This window comes from Eumetopias jubatus, unplaced genomic scaffold (genome assembly GCF_037043125.1).
Source record: "Eumetopias jubatus isolate StellerSeaLion01/CBP00866 unplaced genomic scaffold, mEumJub1_p1.0 scaffold_11, whole genome shotgun sequence".
Taxonomy (NCBI): Eukaryota; Metazoa; Chordata; class Mammalia; order Carnivora; family Otariidae; genus Eumetopias; species Eumetopias jubatus.
In genome coordinates, this window is record NW_028274817.1 from 2,024,871 (window position 1) to 2,041,579 (window position 16,709).

A 16,709-nucleotide genomic window follows, 5' to 3' on the forward strand; every position below is an offset into this window, starting at 1 on the left:
CTGGCAGGGATGCGGAGAAAGGGCAACCCTCCTACACTGTTGGTGGGAAGGCAAGCTGGTGCAGCCACTCTGGAAAACAGTATGGAGGTTCCTCAAAAAGTTGAAAATAGAGCTACCCTACGACCCAGCAACTGCACAACTGGGTATTTACCCCAAAGATACAAATGTAGTGATCCGAAGGGGTACATGCACCCCAATGTTTATAGCAGCAATGTCCACAATAGCCAAACTATGGAAAGAGCCAAGATGTCCATCAACAGATGAATGGATAAAGAAGATGTGGTATATATACACAACGGAATATTATGCAGCCATCAAAAAACCCCGAAATCTTGCCATTTGCAATGACATGGATGGAACTAGAGAGTATTATGCTAAGCGAAATAAGTCAATCAGAGAAAAACAAGTATCATATGATCTCACTGATATGAGGAATTCTTAATTTCAGGAAACAAACTGAGGGTTGCTGGAGTGGTGGGTGGTGGGAGGGATGGGGTGGCTGGGTGACAGACATTGGGGAGGGTATGTGCTATGGTGAGCACTGTGAATTGTGTAAGACTGCTGAATCACAGACTTGTACCTCTGAAACAAGTAATACATTATATGTTTAAAAAAAGAGAAAGAGAGAGAAGATAGTAGGAAGGGAAAAATGAACGGGGGGGAATCGGAGGGGGAGACGAACCATGAGAGAGAGACTATAGACTCTGAGAAACAAACTGAGGGTTTTGGAGGGGAGGGGGTGGGGGGACGGGTTAGCCTGGTGATGGGTATTAAAGAGGGCACGTTCTGCGTGGAGCACTGGGTGTTATGCAAAAACAATGAATCATGGAACACTACATCAAAAACTAATGATGTAATGTATGGTGACTAACATAACATAATAAAATAAAATTAAAAAAAAAGATGCTCAACATCTTTAGTCATTAGGGGAATGTGAATTAATGCCATAATTCAATACCCTAGAGAAATTAAATGAAAACTTACGTCCACCAAAAACTTGTATACAAATGTTTACAGCACCTTTACTAATAATTGCCCCAAAATGGCAACAACCCAGATGTCCTTCAACAGGTGAATGAATATGGTACATCCATACAGTGAAATGCAACTCAGCAATAAAAAGTTATTGATGCATGCAACAGCAAAGGAATTATGCCGAGGGGAAAAACGCCCATCTCTAAAGACTGCATACCGTATGACTGTTTATAGAACATTCTCAAAAAGACAAAACTATTGGGATGCAGAATAAATGAGCGGCTGACAGGGGTTCAGGGTGAGGTCAAGTAGGGGTGACTATAAATGGACAGTACAAGGAAATTTTTGGGGGGTGGTGGAACTGTTCTTTATCTTGATTGTGGTCATAGTTACACAAATCTATGCCTGTGTTAAAACCATAGAACTGTACACCAAGAAAAAACAAATCAATTTCACTTTTTAATTTAATAAATAGTTTAACAATTTAAAAATGAAAATATATGTCCACAAAAAGACTTGTAAAAGAGTGTTCCAAATAAAAGTTCAAAAGTTAACAAAAAAAGTTTAACAGAGCTAAAGCAAAAAGAATATTCTGGGATACAAAAAGGTAGAGCAAAAAGCATTAGGTTGAAAGAGAGCCAGATCCGGTCCCTTCCTCAGATCCTAATACTCAGCTTGACATCTTCATTACAGGATGACAAATGAACACCATGAGGAGAGAAAATATTACATTGTTAACTGTCTGAGCAGAACAAGCAGCTGCCAGTATATTTACCCAAAACTACTTTTCCTGAAATAGGCTAATGCTCAGATAATTTGTTCCCGGTTTTTCTAAACTTTGTTATTTATTAGACTTCTTTTCATTACTGTCTAAGCCCTCAGTGATTTCAGAGTTGTTTCAATGAGTTTTGAGTACAAACCCTTACTCTGAGTTTTTCAAAAAATATTAACAATGAAATTGCTCTTATCATTTGCAAATCTAATAAGACAGTCTAATGACTTTATGCTTTGAGATGATCAAAATGATTTGTCATGTAGCTAAAGATGGGATACGGGTGGGCTAGGGGTCATATAAAGACAATGAAACATAAAACCCAGAACCCTGAGCCTGCTCTCCCTTCTCTCTTCTTCTTCTTCTTCATTTTTTTTAATGGCTGCCCTGCTCAAGAACTAGGTCCTGTACATACCAACGGGACAAATTAAATGGAAACCTTATCTGTTAGCACCAGGAGTCATCTTGGTTTTGTATAGTATTTTACAAAGCATATAGATCTCATTTACTTATCAAAGAAGATAGATCTCATTTCCTTATTTGATTATGATGCACATTCTGCAATAATTATCCTTACTTTTTATAGATAAAGAACCTGAGACTCAAGGAAGCTTCTCCAAGATCACACAAGCTGAGAAATAAAACCCAAATACTGTAGTTTAAAAATCCCAATCCTATGGGTTTTTTTAAGTAGTACTGGGCGCCTGGGTGGCTCAGTTGGCTGAGTGACTGCCTTCGGCTCAGGTCATGATCCTGGAGTCCCGGGATTGAGTCCCACATCGGGCTCCCTGCTCAGCGGGGAGTCTGCTTCTCCCTCTGACCCTCTTCCCTCTCATGCTCTCTCTCATCCTCTCCCTCTCAAATAAATAAATAAAATCTTTAAAAAAAAAGAAAAGAAAAGAAAAGTAGTACTACGCCACAAGACCTTCACACTATTTGCCAAAGATGACGGCAGGCAGTGTGGAGTAAAATTAGCCACGTAACTTGCACAGGGAGAGCAGGGAGCCTTGACTGAGGCTTCAAGAGGTTGTGACAAGGTGTCTTGTGGAGAGCCGAGCTGGCCACCCTACTTATTACATGACACTATTGGGAACTGCCAACATGGCACCATCTCTTAACTGATAAAAATGTCGACTGCATATGGCAAAACCTAAATCAAATGTAACCTCCCCCGACAACCTTCCCTATCCCTCTTCATTGCTTAACATTTTCCCTTGGCCCTCCTCGCCATCTAACCTACTCTGTTCTATTGATTGATGTATTATCTTTCTCTTCCCCTAGAATGTAAGCTCTAGCAGTTAAGGATTTTTGTTCACTGCTGTGTCCTCAGAGCCTAAAACAGAACTTCCCACAGAGTAGGTGCTAAATATTTGTGGTATGAATAAGTTTCAGTGGGAAAAGAATGATGAGACTGGCAAGCTACCTCCTTAGTGGTAGAGACACCCAATCGAACAGCCTGTGATACAGTGGTATGCAAGGCCCTTCCCGTGCTCAAGATGGGGCAGACAGGAGGAATGAAGTCAGAATAGAATAGTACCAAGGCTCCAAACAACAAAAGTGTGCTAATTAGGGCGCCTGGGTGGCTCAGTTGGTTAAGCGACTGCCTTCGGCTCAGGTCATGATCCTGGAGTCCTGGGATCGAGTCCCACATCGGGCTCCCTGCTCAGCGGGGAGTCTGCTTCTCCCTCTGACCCTCTTCCCTCTTGTGCTCTCTCTCTCTCATTCTCTCTCTCTCAAATAAATAAATAAAAATCTTTTAAAAAAAGTGTGCTAATTAGAATCATCATACATCTTTATAAAATTCTCTTCCCACCTTTGTACAACATAACTCCTCACCGACACAAGGTGAAAGGGGAATTAGGCAGGAACATTCTTTTTGGTGCAGCTGCTGACAGGTGGAGTCTCCCCAGGGACCAATTCCAGCACTGTAGCAGTTTTTGAAGACTGCAAGCAAATGTAAGAGCTACTAGAACCCTTGGAAACGCTTGCCATTTGATTTTCCTGTGTTCTTTACTCTACCTGAGGATGAGAAGATGCTGTCTTCATCAACAGTGTTAGGGTTAGTCATCACAGTCTCCTCTCTATTAATTGTTCTCTCCTCTACATTTAAGGTGAAATTAAAGGAAAAAAAATTTCTCTCAATAACATCCCCAAACAAGGACTTCCTAAAGACTCCTTGAGTTTTCTCCTTGGAATCCCATACTAGCCACAGCTCCTGAAATTCATGTCCTGACAGGAATAAGCCCAGGAAAATCTGGGTCCCAATTCCAGCTCTACTGTGGAACCAACTGTGTGAGTTTGGGCAAATCACATATCCTCTGTGGACTATATTCCAACAGGTCTAAAATCTACTTTATAGATTTGTTTATAACTAAGTTAAGGAGCATGAAATCCTAACGTGAAGGATAAAGTACAGAATGCATCTGTACTGAGATGACGCTACAGTGGGAATTTGGGCCTTACCTCTACGTACCACTGGCCCAACTGAATGAGTAGCTAGGTATATCCTCCGACTCTAGCAGGAGACACATAGGAGAGGGCTACACAGTATTCACTGACTTTCAAGTACCCCTTACTTCTTTCTATCTTCAGTGGTCCAAGCAAACAAGACCTTCCACTCCAGTGCATCTGTAGCTTTAATGGAAAATGACCCAACCCTTGAGTCCCTCTCCTGAAATGAAAAGTTCTTTAGCCTCAAATCTGAAACATGCAAGGACAAGATATCCTCTATGGAAACAGATCCTTTCTTCTAAACATCTCAAATTCCCCTCTTTGTGTTTCTTTCGTAAGCACAGACAAAGCTTTCAAGCCTCTTAGCAAAATGCATCTTACTTTCCAAAGAACGTGTAGAATTACCAAGAAAACTTCCGGAAGAACTTTGGTCCCTAGGGTCCCTATGACTTCTGTGCCTGATTACTTTTCTAACCATCCCTCCGTCTATAAAATGGGAGCCAGATTACCAATGACTGCAAACTATGACCCTGACATGCCGCAATCTCTTCTCCTTCTTATTATTTAAAAATATCCTGAGGACAAGGCACGAGTCTATGACAAAAATAAGGCAATACTAGTTTGCACCGATTTATAACAATACTGCATTATGTTTGAGAGGTCTCATGGCATGGAACGGATTACGATTTTGATATAGGCTCAATCAATCAGTCGGTCCCTGAGTAGATGTTTGTTTTCTGCTTACTCAGTGTGAGGCTCTGTGCCAGACAGGGACAAGGCTGACAGGTCCTCCCTTACAGACCTCAATACAGTGGACGAGCCAGGTCTACCAACAACCCATCATGTGAGAGCTGAGGTGGCTGAGAGCAGAGCAGAGCAGAGACCATGGTGTTGGAGGAGGGGAGGGATATGAAAACAGAATTTCTTCATCAGATCCATCAGCTCTGTCCTCACTGTCATTTTTCCATCTTACTGTCTACATGATAAATAATCCATCGCATAATTTTTGAAGAAACTTTAGTAACATTTTATGGAAGTACAGAACATACAAAACTATAGTGCATTCATCTACACTGGAGTGACAATTTCTTACAATATAAGAAGCGGTCTTAAGCCTTAAGAAAACACTTCTTTTATATTCTATGTAGATCAGTGGCATAGATGCAGTAGCTGGCTTGCTTCTGCAACAGAATATTTTTCATCCAATTAAACTCTACTTAAAAGTAAAACACAGGTTTCCTCACTCTCTGAACTCTCACTATCCAATATTTGCTACAATGATCTTTTGATGGATAACAAATTCATTACCCATGTGGTTCGCCGCTATTGTATCTCAGATATTCTCCTGATAGGAGAGGGTCTTGAGTTCATGTTGTTTAAACATGTGTTTTTGGTTTTTGGTTTTTGGTTTTTAAAGATTTTATTTATTTGACAGAGAGAGACACAGCGAGAGAGGGAACACAAGCAGGGGGAGTGGGAGGCGGAGAAGCAGGCTTCCCGCGGAGCAAGGAGCCCGACGCGGGGCTCGATCCCAGGACCCTGGGACCACGACCCGAGCCAAAGACAGACGCTTAACAACTAAGCCACACAGGCGCCCCTCATGTTGTTTAAACATGTTATGTTTTATAAATATCCTTTTCCCCAGATTATTCAGTAAAAGGTCTTCTAATAAAGTAGAGAAACTAATGAAGGAAATGGTCACGTTTAAAAATCCTAAATAAGCACATGCACTACAAGAAAAACCAGGAGTGATAACGCACATGGAGAGAGTTGAATGTGCTTGGCCTTAAGCTTAGCCATGCACTCGTCCTGTCCCCAACACCTACAAACTACAAATACAATGCTGAATATTCACAAGAAATTGGAGATTCCGAAAAAAAAAATAAAGTTTCGCTGGTGCAAGTGAGTGTGATCCTGGCATGAGCAGACTTGTCACATTCACACAATTACAAATGCAGTCTCATGTTAGCGAGAGTTGTAGGACACCAAGCCCATGGAATGCAAACAGACTGCCATGGGGAGGGAGCTCTGCTTTCCATCCCATTGCCCTGTGTGTAGCTTCAGACAAAGGTTCACAGCCAAACACCTCTGAACTCTCCTGCCAGGAAGGGAAGATGCTCCCCCCATTGCATAGATCCAGACACAGATGAACATCAGACATTTCCTGTTTAATTCATTTCTTCACCAGCTCTTTCTTCCTTACCACCCCCCACCACCAAATAGCAACAGTGACCACAGCCTCCAGCTCCCTCCTCTCACCACCAGACCTCACACAAACATGTCTTTAATCATAAGAAACCTCTTGAGAAGTTATCTTGTTTATTTTATTTTGCTAAGTATTATTGGCATGTGGTGCACATCTTTAATATATTATTTTGCTATTTATTTACATGTACATATACACTGTGATGCAGAAGAAAATGTAATCCACACTCGATACTCTACACTGCACAGTGTCAAGTATTATGGTTTTCTACATACAGACATACCCACCAATGAGTTTATCAAGTATTAAATAACTAGGTAGTATCACAAACAATTTCTGTTTTGCAGAAATCCTTGGTGGATTGTTAAATAGTGTAAGAAGGGGTTTTAGTGATATCTGGTCAACTGGCATTTTCCTGTGGGTTAGGAATGCATTTTTATGTTTCTTTTCTCTCAAGAACCATGGAACACTGCGTCCATTTTCTGAAACTTGGTTAACAAATGTTAAGAAACAGATTATATTCACAAAAAGGGGGACACCTAATAGTTTGCCACAATGCCTACTTGCTGTTCTACCACTTAAAAGTATTTCAAGAAAAAGAAGTAATCACGTACTACTTTTAAATGCATTGTCTTAAATTGAAAGTGCTTTTTTAAAAAAATAAAAAGCCAATCATTTGTATTTATATTTACCTGGAGAAGTAAGATTTTTATTAGCTGGGCAAAGGAATTCAGCCTAGTAGACTGCTCTTCTGGATTCAATTGTCTGTTTTTTCATTTTAAAGGGAAAATATGTGTAGATATTATTTCTCTCGTTTCCGTTTTTTTAGTGAAAGTGTGCCCTAGGTCTCCATCATTTACTTCAGCATGAGCCTCTCACCTGCGTTCAGGAGATACACGCTCCTCATCATCTGAGTCTTGTATCAGCAGAACCTCTTCCCCAGGTTTCTTTACAGTGAAAACTTCCTGCAGAAAAACTGGCATTTTAGATACTTAAAATGTACTTATATAGTAAAAATACCCAACACATTTGTATAGCATGTAGTAAATTTGGAAGCAATCTCATATCCAGTATCACAGCTAATCTGCAGAGCAATGTGGGAAAGGCACTTGATTTTACAGATGTGAACAGTGAGGATTATAGACATGTAATGATCTGGCCCAAGATGCACAGCTAGTAGATTCAAGATCAAAGTAGATCCATCTCCCAGTTGTACTCTGAGTTCCCTGCTCTGTCCACTGTGCTCCAGTCACACTGTGAAAAAAAAAAATCTTCCTTCAAAAAGCCCTCTGTTAGGACAGTAGGGGCGCCTGGGTAGCTCAGTCGTTAAGCGTCCGTCTTTGGCTCAGGTCATGATGCCAGGGGTCCTGGGATCGAGCCCCGCATCGGGGTCCCTGCTCAGCGGGGAGTCTGCTTCTCCCCCTCCCTCTGCCTGCTGCGCCCCCTGCTTGTGCTCTTTCTCTCTGTCAGATAAGTAAATAAAATCTTAAAAAAAAAAAAAAAGCCCTCTGTTCTCACAAGATTTGTTCTCCAAAATGACCACTAATATGGAACAAATATCCTAGAAACCCAGAGGAAAACTGCAATAGATCACAAATAGGGATCCTTGTGCCATGAGGGGTTGAGGGGGAGAGAAGGGTGCCAAATGAGATTTTTTTTTCTTGGAGGAGGGAGTAGCTTTCGGAGGACCCCCAAAATGGGATGTCTGCCTTCTCGTGGCAAATATGAGAGCTCAAATCCCAGAGAGCTGCCAGAGAGGCATAATGATTGGGGCAATCAGACCAAGCAATTTCCTTCAATTGCTTTTCTCTCTGCCACTTTTCTCACGGTCTTAAATCTGGAAAAATGATGACGTACATCACTGCTCTACAACTGAATGTAAAGGGGTCCTTCACAGTTTCCGAAATGTAGTCAGTTAAAGTCGGCATTCTAAACCAGAGAGGAAAAGTAAAGCAGGTCTTTTGCCCTCTCTGGATCCTAATGATCACAATAATAATGAGAATGATGATTGTTTACTTTTCCTCTCTGCCGCCTCTTTCCCAAGTGCTTACCATGCATGAGGTGCCATCTTATTCACTCTTCACAACAACCCTAAAAGGAGGTTCTAGTCTCAGCATTTATACAAAAAGAAACTGAAGCTACAAGACATAAGTGACTTGGATGAGGTCCTGCAACTGGTCTGGATCCAGAGGCCTTTCTCGCAAGGCAGTTGGATGTGTTGTATGTCACAATTTATCATAATGTTAACATGGCTCTTGATTCGCCCCCCCCCCCACTCCCACATTGCCCGATCCATAGTGTCCCTGTCTGGCTCAAGTCAGTTAGTGGCACTTCCATTCACTGAGCTGCTCAGGCCTAAAAGCTAGGAGTCGTTTTTCTCTCTTCTCCCACCCACTTTCATCACATCAGCAAGGACTTTGTGCCCCGTCTTCCCAGTGATAACCCAAATTGTTGTACCTCTATCTCCATCACTCTAGTCCTAGCCAGGGCCCCATCAGCCCTGCTAGCACCCCTCTTGCCTCCACTCTTTTTCCCCCAGATTCCATTTCCCACCCAGCAGCCAGCCTAATCTTTTAAAAACAACAACAATGAAATCAGATCATGTCATCCTGCTTTCCACTCCACTTGAGTAAAACTCAAACTCATGATCATGGTTCTCAAAGTACTCCAGAACCTGGCCTCTGTCTACCTCTTATTTTCTACTACTCCTTCCCTCTTTCCCCTTCTTCTAGTCACATAACGGTATTTGTTCCTTGGAACTCTCCAAGCTCATTACTACCTCAGGACTTTTACAGCTGCTGAGCCCTCTAGCGAGATTGCCTTCCTTTTTTGCTGGGTTGACATCATCATTGCGGGTCTCGGTTCAAAAGAGAGGTCAGCAGAGAAAGACCTTCCATGACCACTCTGTCTGAACTTCCTATTCCCACCAGTCATTAGTATATGATTGTTTTATCATCCCTGTGGCACTTTTCAATATTGTCTATTGTTTATTTCCCCTAATATTACTCCAGAACCTAGCAGAGCACCTGGCACATCATAGGTGCTTACTTAGTACGTTACTTGGTGAATAAATTCATTGAACTTGAATCTACCCAATGAATTCTAAAGTCTGATTTTTCTTTTTAGAGATAGAACCTGGGAGTGCTATATTAGTAGAATACTAGGTGAACAGTGGTGGTAGGCACTGGGGAGAGCTGCCTCAAAACTCACCTCGTGACAGAAACCTTCCTTTATCCACCTCCCCAAATGGTCACTTCTCTTAATATATCCCACCCCCAGCCCCCGTACACCTCTTTCATATCACAACAAAACCACTTGTAAATAACTGTACATCTCTTTTGGGTGTGTTGAACTCTCCACTGACATGCTCACCTTCTGAAGCACAGGGGCTGATCTTTCCTCATTCACACATCTTGCTTAGCACAACCCCTTGCACACATCGGGCTCCTCAGCAATGCTGTCCAGTAGCCGAGGGACCAAAGGGCACATGGCCTTTCATAGGAAGCCCACAATGCCACAGTAGGGAAGACGCACACACAACATACTCACCCGTAGGGTCTGAGCCCTGAGGAGACAAATGGACCCCACCAGATAAAATCGATCCTCCAGAGGAAGGTATGTAGGAGACGATTCAGCATAGGAGTGGCTTGGGAAGAAGCTGCTGAAGAGCACCAAAGGCTCTAAGGGAGACAGAGACACACATGTGACAGTCAAATAGAAAAGCAGGCCGGCTATACAAGATGAACATCTGCCACATCAGTGGGCTGTTAGTCCACTGACAATTTTCAGAATTCTGAGCCACAGATTTTTCCTGCCATCCTGCTGTACCAGCTACCCTCCTCACCCAGGTCTCCACCAAAATGTGAAGAAGTCATTACTGAGAAATAACTGTTGTGACTTCAGGGTGATATTCAGCCTTGTGTTCTTACTCTGTGGATGGATGTTGTAGTCTCTAAAAGATAAAGTTAGCTCTTCTCTTTTATGTAGCCCACACGGGTATTAAATACGTGTGTAATTTGTGTGTGTACATAGTCAAGTAAGTTTTTTAAAAGTATCTGACCCTTAATCTCCAAGACACGACAAACATATCAGACAACCATTGTGTGAGCTAATTTTCATTGTTTATTTACTCACTCATTTACTCACTCGCTCGCTATATTTTTAGACCTCAGTGGCAAAGAACTGAGTTAATTACACTTAGTCCATGGCATATAATGAACATAGATTAAGTCCTCACTCTTGTTTTTCTTTCTGCCTTTTCACCCACAGACACCCTTTGCCATCTACCACCTTTAATATATAAACTTGTAAAATATGTAGTCTGGTTTTATGTCTATGTGTTTACCATTTACAAAGGTGGCATTGCAGTATAGATTTCATTCTGTTTCTTATGTTTTACAGTCAACAATATGGTTTTAAGATTTAACCATGTTGTAGTGTGTATACCTAGAGGTCACTGCTTTCAAAGTTTTCCATATCGTATATTTCCCACATTTTACTTGTCCATTTCCCTAACAATGCATACCTAGGCTGTCTCCAACTCCCTCCTACCACAAACAACACTATGACGTACATAGTACATGTCCCCTTAGACACAGATCTCTCTGTAAGTTCGCCTCTGGTATATTTTCACCCAGTGATGGGATTGCTGAGTCACAGGATAATTAACATAATTTAAGTTCACTCTGTGTTTCAGGAATGTTTCATGAGTTTACATTCCTCTCAACACTGTATTAGTTCTCACCCCCTCGCCAATATGTGCTTATTATTCACACTGCCTGATTGCTGTCATGCTGATGGGTGTACAGTGCTATCTCACTGGTTTTTAAATTTTTCATTCTTTGCTTACTAGTGAGTTTAAGCATCTTTTTACATATTTGTTGGGCCATTTACCTCTGGTTCAAGCCCTAGATGTTTTAATGGCCCCAAATCAGTGTTCATGTCATTTCTCAGCCTATAGTTCCTGAAACCTTAAAATTTGTAAATTTGGACCCTGTATCCACACAACACAGATTTGGGTTTTGATTTCTTGTAAATGACACATTTTTTTTCCATTCAAATTCTGAGGGAGATGGCAAACTTATTCTTCCCCTAGGCCAGGGGACAGAATTTTACCGATCATTTGAAGTCTCTAGGTTTTATGTGTTGGTCCTTGAATGACTATTAGAACTCCAGACCCCAGCCAATGGAGCCCACATATGATTTATGTAGCCCACTTAGGACACCACCTAGGCCTCCTGTTACCATGAGAGTCTTGTACTTAATCCTTTAATTTCTGGCACCCATGGACGTCCCTTTTCTTTAAGCTTGGCTATGCATCAAACTGCTTTTGTTATGTTTTAAGAATCGCTTCCTGGTTTTTATAGAAGGAAAGAGTCATTCTTATTAGCTCAATCCACCATGTTACCATGTGACCCTACCTTGCAAATTTCACTATGTTTTAAACTGAATATCTAATATACTTTTTAAGAACAGAAGGAATGCAATAAGGATTAGAATTTTATAACATATGTTAGGTATTCCTGTAAAAAGGATTCCATTTTTCAAAGGAGTTTCCCCTATTTCCCTCTCTTTTCCACCTTCCTCAGAGCGATAAACAGTAATTACAACTTGCATAAGTAAGCTGCTTCATTGTGCTGGACAGCAATTATATCTTTATGTTTCAAGTGCTCATCATGTCCCAAAATCCCCTTTCCTTGCCCTGCACAGTCTCACTGCTGTTTCACAGTCTCACTGCACTCTGCTCAAATTCAAAGAGCCTGAACAAAAAAGCTAGAGGCCCAAGGATTTTGGGGTACCGATTTAGTAGCAGTGTCTACTGGCACAAACCTTCTATCCATTCATAACTGCAATAGCAGAAATGAAAGCTACTTTAATGAACAAGGAACTGAGGAATGAGATCATTAAATATAACTAAACATATTTTAAATATAACATCATGTATTTTCCGATTAGTGTCAGGTAAGTCTAAGCTATCTATCCCGAATTCTTGTCTCAGAGAAAAAGATCAGAGACAATTACAAGCAAGGTGCTTCATATTATCAGGTCCATTTTTAAAACAATGAGATCCTTTGGAACAATCACTTTACTCTTTCTTTTTATCAGAGATTTCCTTTGGTCCTTTTGTTGGTAATCCATTAATGTCTGCACCCTTATTGTCTACTTTACCTTTTTTTTTTATCATGGCATTCTTTTTTAAAAGTCTGATTAATGTCTATAACCAAAACCTGTGCTCATAGGGATATCAGAGAATGTGAGAGAACCAACAGTGGAAGGGCGTTTGTGTTAGCAATGAAGGGCTAGGTAATGCATTAACTTCATCTAGATCAGATTAAAAGCTTAACTGCTTACCACTTGAAATATCTTTGACTGTCAGGATGAATTTCACATATTCATAAGTAGGTCTGTTATCATATTCAACATTTCCTCTCTTTAGATGACAGCAAAAATCAATATGTTTTCCCACTAAGGAAAAAAATAACAGATACAAAACAAGTTTACAATTGTACGTTACCATATTCTGCAGGATTATTTCATAGGACTATTGTCTTACTTAGAACAGATTTTACAAAAATATTATTTTCTCTCCAGGAACATTAGCACTTGCATACTGTCTATGTTGTATCTGTAGAGTGGAGTACAAGCTAGAACATTATTTGTATAACACTAATGCAATTATACAAAAGCTGAGATTATCAGGGTTCATGAGAAAGAACAAGATTTAATGGAGGAGAATTTTTTTAATACTGGAAATATAATTTGTGAAATTATATTAATATATAATCAGCCGCTATACTGGCCCCAATGTTTTTATTTTTATTATTCCTCCAAGTGACTGTTACTTGTCTCTTAAAATCTAAGAGTTTACCATTGAGAAGAAACAATCTGTACCTGAGTTTGACAAAGGAAGTTTGAGAGCAATCTTTCCAAAGACTTCGTTTCTCTCATGATCAGGCAGAAGACTTAATAACTTTTTACCCACGATATCATTCTTGAGAAGGAGAGAAAATACATTTTGTTATACGTGCTACTACTACCGCTCACTTCCTCCACCTCCTTACCTGCAGTCAGCTTCTCGTCGGCTACTTACTGTACTTCTACAAGTCCCGGTTCATTACCCCACTCTATGCCCATTACCTCGTCCCTTTCCCGTGCACTCATACAAGTACCCCACCTCCCCAAAAACTATTCCACACACTGACACCTCCAGTCCATTCCCATCACATTTTCACTGGGCATTATCTCCTGCAAATTGCCACATCCCTCCTTACCCAGCTCAGATTCCTTGGTGGATCATTATAATCACTGCCATGTTCTCTTTCTCTCTGACACATCTGCCTGGGAAAATCCCAGCTCTGGTTCATTTCAACTCTTCATCTACCTTATACCTTCACCCAAGCAACTGCATGTCTATGGCGAAAAACCCACAACCATATATTATTTTAAATGGGCACTCAGATCTGTCTGGAAATCGTCTGCTCTTCAGTGTGATCATGACTTGCCTTTTCCTCCTTCAAACCTCCAACCCTCCTTTCATCCTCCTCATATTCAGCTGGGGATCTCATTTCTTATTGCAATTAAAAGGAAAAAGTAAAAGAAACATCAGTATCTTCCTGCCATCAAAGGTACCAACCTATCTGTTTCTGTGGTTAGAAACCTACTTTTTCTCCTATTCCAATGAATAAGCTTCCAACGAAGACTAGTGCACTGCCTCTCATCCTCTCTCAACTAGTCAAGGACATCATTCCGGAAATTTCCCTGTTCCCCACAGCGTCAAGCTTTCCCTCTCTACCAGGTCTTTCCCAGAGCATGCAAATGCTTGATCAGAGATGCTATAGTATCAGTCATCTTAAAAACAAAAACAACACAAAATTCCCCAAATCCAAAACCTTCTTTGACCCTACACTCTCTCCCCCAGCCCTTCTCTGGTCTACTTCAGAACAAAAAATCTTTGAAAGGAACTATACTTGCTGCCTCTCATTTCTTCAGCTCTCACTCTCCCTTGAAACCACGCTAATTAGATTTTTACCCTAACCACTCCACTTTTGTCAAGGTCACCAGTGACCTCCACATTGCCAAACCCAACGGTCAATTCTCATCTTACCTGACATCGCAGCATTCGATAGAATGAATCCCTCCTTCTTCTTGAAACATTTTGCTTACTTGGCTTCCAGGATGCCATACAAATATGGGGTATCTTTCTGCTTCAAAGGCTACACCTTCACAGTTTTCTTTGCTGGAGCTTTCTCCCCTCTCTGACTACTTGGCATCGGAGTGGCTAGGGCCTAGTCATTAGACTGCTTTTACTGTACTGCCTCCCTGGGTGGTCTCTTCCAGCTCTGGCTTATTAAATACCATCTATCTTCCCACCTCTGGTCCAGACTTCTCTCTGAACTCTTCTAGATAACTTAGATGTCTAGTAGGATTTCAATTTTACGATCTTCAAAACACTGTACCTGGATCTTTTCCCTCACAAAACATGCTCCTCCCTCAGTCTTCTGCATTTCAGTAAAAGGCACCACCATTTACCCACGTGCTTGTCCTTGACTTGTCTTTTTCCTCTTAAACCCCAAACCCAGTTCATCAGCAAACTCTGTTAGTAATACAGTCAAAATACAGGCAGAATTGGTCCACTTTTCACCACATGGGCTAAGCCATTATCTCTAGATTGGATTACTACAAACAGACTTAACTGGTCTCCCTGCAACTATTTTTGCCACACCCCATCTCCCACTCCATTCTTCACAAAGCAGTTACAGTGTTTCATTTAAAACATAAGTCAGGTCAAGTTATTCCTCTACCTAACATTTTCTACCAGCTACCCAAGTTATTCAAAGCAAAAGCCAAAGTACTTGTTCATCTCCAAAAACAACAAGCAAATACTCACCTTGGGGCCCTTAAACTTGCTCTTCATTCAGTGTGAAACATTGTTTCCCAGATATTTATAATGACGCTTTCCCTTATTCATTCAACTCTCTACTCAAAAGTTTTTTAAACAGCACCAGTTTCCTGACATCATCTTCCTGCTTTTTTTCATAGCACACGCATCACTACCTGACATTACAGTATATGTTTACCTGTTGATTATCTGTCTCCCTCAGCAAAATGTAAATTGCAGTAGAACAGAGACCTTGGCTGTCTTATTCACTGTTACATCCTCAACACCTAGAGCACAGCTTGGCACAAGTGAGCACTCAATAAATGTTGGTTAAATGAATGAATAATGCTGTACCATGTAGCTGAAATAAGGTGACACAAGGATAAATTGAATATAAGGCATTAAGTAATGAGTTTTTAATGTGATAGGAACAAAGTAATAAACAAAGTATTCTTTGTAGCTGAATAATGGTTTTGGGTGATGAACCAAAAATTCAAGTCATTTTTTAACTGATTAATATTAATAATATACAGTCAAAATTCAGAAATATATTTTTATGGCCCATTTGTAGAAGCCAGCCTATGAGTTAGCCAATGCTTAAATTAGCAGATGGATCCTATCTCAATCAAGAAAAAGCATGACTTGATTCAGGGCAGAAATAATACCTTAATTTAGCAAACAAAACATTATGAAATTAATAGGCAATAAATTTTGACAATGAAAGTCACTCAATAAGAAATTTACTTCCCAAAAGAAATATATTTTTTATTAAACTTAACTTTTTCAATAAAAATTCTTTTATTGGTTTAGTTATAAAATAAACTTTAGGTACCAAACCAAGTTACCTTTGGTGAGTGGAGACCACTCATTCATTCATTTGCCTAACACACGATTAACAACCGCTCTATGCCAGACACTGTGCTAGTTTACATAATGCCCTGTGAGAGGAAGAATTATCTCCTATTTTATTCACAAGGAAATTAAGGCTTGTCCAATCAATGAGAAGCCAGAAGTTCAGAGATAAGATTCATACCCAAGTCCATCCAACTAACTCTATGTCCATTGCTCCCTCCGCTACACCACGGCTGCCTCAAGTCCAATTTGTATCAGGAGCACTTGGCTTGCTACTGGGCCAGTTTCCTCACTGTGGACATTCTACTTGAAGTAATTTATCAATTTCTTTTTTTACTAAGTACTTAGAAGGGTTAAAAATGATGATCCTGACATGAATTCTAATTTTAATGAATACAGAGTTCAGTAACGCAGATGAGACAAGACACAAAATGATGATGCCAAGTATACAACAAGACCCTAACAAGAGGTACAAAGTGCCACGGCTCACCAGTTCTTTCATCGGTAGAAGAATAAAGGATAGCCTTGACACATAAAAGAATTCAAAGTGAGCAGTCTTTTGAGAGTGTACATTC

General features: G+C 40.5%; 1 protein-coding gene across 1 annotated transcript in view; it reads right to left on the bottom strand.

The window, feature by feature from the left end:
- PASD1 (PAS domain containing repressor 1) overlaps positions 1 to 16,709 on the bottom strand; it is a 93,561-nt gene that overhangs the window by 27,809 nt on the left and 49,043 nt on the right. The window contains exons 6-9 of the mRNA XM_028091963.2: positions 13,296 to 13,395; positions 12,756 to 12,869; positions 9,954 to 10,084; positions 7,284 to 7,369 (exon numbers count right to left, since the gene is read on the bottom strand). Coding sequence (XP_027947764.1) covers positions 7,284 to 7,369; positions 9,954 to 10,084; positions 12,756 to 12,869; positions 13,296 to 13,395 — 431 coding nt within the window. The remainder of the gene's footprint in view (positions 1 to 7,283; positions 7,370 to 9,953; positions 10,085 to 12,755; positions 12,870 to 13,295; positions 13,396 to 16,709) is intronic.